Below are 3,704 nucleotides of genomic sequence, written 5' to 3' on the forward strand. Positions count from 1 at the left end.
TATTCTGTTCCCCACTCTGTCTCTGGTGAAGCTTCTCACCACCCCTGAGTCTCTGGCCTGCACCCCAGTTTTGTATGCACAAATAAATCTTAAAAAAAAAAAAAGTACACAGGAAAATCAATATATGGGGTTAAATTTAGTATAACCTATTAACACAGTCAAAATTTGAGTTCTAGTGAATGATAAAGCGATCTAGCTGCTAGGCACTGCATCAGTATAATAATTCTAAATAAGTGTAGATCTCATCTCAGTTCCTACAGGACAATGTGCTTGTGTAATCTGGTCAGTCGTATAAGTTAGGATCACACTAACCAGTATATTTTCAGATTTATAAAGCTATCCAGTTGGGTTCCTCATATGCCAAATTCTGACATAAAGAAAACATCTCTTTCAGAAGATCACGCACATTTTTACATTTAAAAAAAGTCTATGAATGCCATTTTCATCACTATTTTATAGGCACTCTATAGAGTTTATGTAATAAAGTTGAAATATTCATAAGCAAATGGATTGCTAAACTGCATATTCAATCATTTTTGGTTCAGACTGAGCAGTGACAATTTCAACACACACACACACCTCCAACATAAAATTATGTACAGGAAGAATTGCTAAAATGTGTGGAAGATTTACAAGTCACATTTTTCAGCACAAATTATCAGAAACAAATTGACTCTTGCAGAAGTAATAAAAATAGGCAGGAATGTTACATTTATTTGTGTTACAAAAGAAAACAGTCCCTCTGAGAACTGCACACACTGCAGAAAAAATAAACAAAATTCTCTTTAATTTTGACAGCTTGCTGTGTCTCCTTTGGCCCACAATAATTCTAAAATTACATCATGATCTCTGTTTGACCAAAAGAAGTAGAACTACAGTTCTTCAGTCACTCTAAAGCAGTATTTCCTTTTTCAACAACAAAAGATAGATTCATAAGTAGATTCTCCAGTAGTGGAGAAAAAAGTCAGGTCAACATGCCCGAGAAATATAAAATCATGTTAATGAACAAGGGCACCTTTATAGAAAACCTCTGTGTTGACAGGTGGCTCCTTTCGAGAAGTTGCACTTTGGGTGGGTGGAAATTAACATTAAAGGCAGCGTAGAAGCACAGACACAGCCGAACACACTAACAGCACGATGATTTAAGCCCTGTCTATATCGAGCTGTAAGTGGATGGCTCGTGGCAGAACTGAGTAATTCACTTAGGTCACCTTGACAAACCATTCACGGCGTTGCAGTGTTAATTCTAGGGTGCTGGGACATGTGAGCTTCCCGATTGTCTCATGCCAGTGGGGCCTGCCGAAGAAGAGGAAACTCCACATCTATCATCATTCGCCATCTCTTCGAACTCCACCCATGGGTTTACCTGCCCCATACCCCACCTCCCCTTCAGATGTGGTAACAGTGGCTCGGGCTCTTTGTTGTCTCCCACCACCAACCTTACAGCCACTCCCTGCGGTTTTGCTTTCTTCAGTACACACGTGATAATGGGCACTGGGCTGAGAAAGGAGGAGGAAGAAGGGCAGAGTCCCAGGGGCTGGGAGGCTCAGTTGCTACCTCCCTGCCTGCTGGCCGGCCGTGTCCATGTGTCCTGCTTCAGCATTAAAGTCCTGTCAAATCTATCAAGGGCTCCAAAATTCTCTTTTCTTGTGCCCAAATCAACCATGAGCCTACCCAGCCTGGGATGCTTACACAACACTGGACTTAACAATTTGGGCTCATTTCCATATGTCCCCCCGCCGCTCACCTCATAGGAAGCCCATTCCATCCTTGGTCTGGCCATCTTCTGGGGTCGCTGGTCCCTGTCAAGTCCCTAATACCAGACATCAACTTTCCCGCTTTCTCTTTCCTGCTATACCAGTTCTGAGTCGTCCCCTCTGTTAGTAAACCTCATACTGAGTACTTGTGACATATATAGGAAACACTTTCTGTTAAGTAGGTTCTACTATTTCCCGCCCATTTTAAAATTGAGGAACTAAGGTACAGTGTGAGCAAGTTGCAAAAGATCACATAGCTGATAAAAGGGCAAACACAGGATCTGAAGTAGGGATCTTTGCGAGACGGTGACTTACAAGAAATACCTATTTCTCATGTGCATTTTGTCTTCAGCCACAATTCCGGTTTCACAGCTCCCCCCAAAGCCTTTGAATTTCCAAGTGTTGTGCATGTGAAGTGTTTTTTGCTGTTACTAGAACTGGAAAACACCTGTGGATGGCAGCTGGTTGCCAGAGAAACCAACAGACATTGAGGGCTGGGACTTTCAGTTCCCTGATTTCCAGGGGCGATCTAGAGATTGAATTCAGCTGTGAGTAGCCACTATGATAAATCAATCACTCATGTAATGAAGCCTCCATAAAAGCCCAAGAGACTAGGGGTTGGCCAGCTCTAGGTTCACCCATTCCAGGTGGACAAGTGAGGATTTGGGGGAGGAGGGTACGCGGGGAGACAGTATGGAAATTCCACACCTTTCCCCACACCTCTCCCTAAGCATCTCTTCCATCTGGCTGTTGTCTGGTATCCTTTAGCCTGCTCTGTAATAAATCAGTGATTTGTAAGGTGCAGCTCCTGCATTCCATGTGCCATTCCAGCCAATTAGTCAAGGATGGTGAGCAGAGTACTCTAGGAACCTCTAATTTACTGGCAATGGGTCAGAAGCCCAGATAATGGCCTGCCCTTGGGACAGGCACCTGAAGTGTGAGAAGGGGCTGTGGAATCTTTAATTTGCAGTCCCTTGGTCAGAAGCGGGGGCAGGAGGGAGCAGCCGAGGCTTTTGCAGAGGGCACTGAAGTAGACAGTGGTCTGGGGAAACCGAGTCCTTTATCTGTGGAGTCTTAGGCAAACTCCAGTTAGATAATGTCAGAACTGAGTTGAATTCTCAGGAACCTTCTGGTGTCTGAGAATTGCCTATTGGTATGGGCAGCCTCAGCACCCACACCCCGGTCGGAAACTGACCTGCAGGCGCAACACCTAGGGCACAGCCGATATGGCTTAGCTTCAGATGCTCCTCATTCCCCAGCCTATCCATCCCTACGTCCTCCCCAGCAGCCTACAATCAACATATGCTGCTGCAGGCAGTCAGGCCAGACTTCTCCCTGCCCTGGCATTCACTGAGTCATTCCTGTCCCTATGATTTCATACAGCACTCAAAATGCCCTCCTCCATTTTCTCCTTGTTCAAATCTTTTATATTCTGCAAAGCCAACTCAAGTCCCACTTCTTCCAAACAGGCTTCTCTGACTGTTTCAGATTTTATTTTATTCTCAGTTGCTACATCAGTCCCAGTGTACCAACAAAACTTAGGACTTACTCTTATATCTTGCTTACAAATTAGGTTCATTCATTCAATAAATAATATTCTGACCACCAAAAGATTCCATTGGAATTTTGGGGATTGGTCTAGAGACTGAAGATAGATGAATGAATGGATGGATGGATGGATGGATGGATGGATGGATGGATGGATGGATGGATGGATGGATGAATGGATGGATGGATGGATGGATGGTAGGTAAAGCAAACTATCGGCTCTTTAGCAAAACATGTTTCCAACGCAAAGAAAGTAAGAGTGACTTTCACATGTTTAAACACTAGAGGTAAATGACTATAAGCAGACAGCAGAGGATAGAAATGGCCCCTTCGGTGACATCAACCACATATTATTTCACCGACGTGGCCTGGACCATTATTAAGCATGGTGGCAGCATC

The 3,704-nt window shown here is 44.0% G+C and overlaps 1 protein-coding gene across 1 annotated transcript in view; it reads right to left on the bottom strand.

The window, feature by feature from the left end:
* Positions 1-3,025, bottom strand: part of LOC101621313 (chromosome unknown open reading frame, human C12orf75) — a 25,406-nt gene extending 22,381 nt beyond the window's left edge. Inside the window, exon 1 of the mRNA XM_012735132.1 lies at positions 2,953-3,025. Coding sequence (XP_012590586.1) covers positions 2,953-3,025 — 73 coding nt within the window. The remainder of the gene's footprint in view (positions 1-2,952) is intronic.
* Positions 3,026-3,704: the final 679 nt, after the last annotated feature.

This window comes from Condylura cristata, unplaced genomic scaffold, assembly GCF_000260355.1.
Source record: "Condylura cristata isolate star-nosed mole 26May11 unplaced genomic scaffold, ConCri1.0 scaffold00004, whole genome shotgun sequence".
Lineage (NCBI taxonomy): Eukaryota > Metazoa > Chordata > Mammalia > Eulipotyphla > Talpidae > Condylura > Condylura cristata.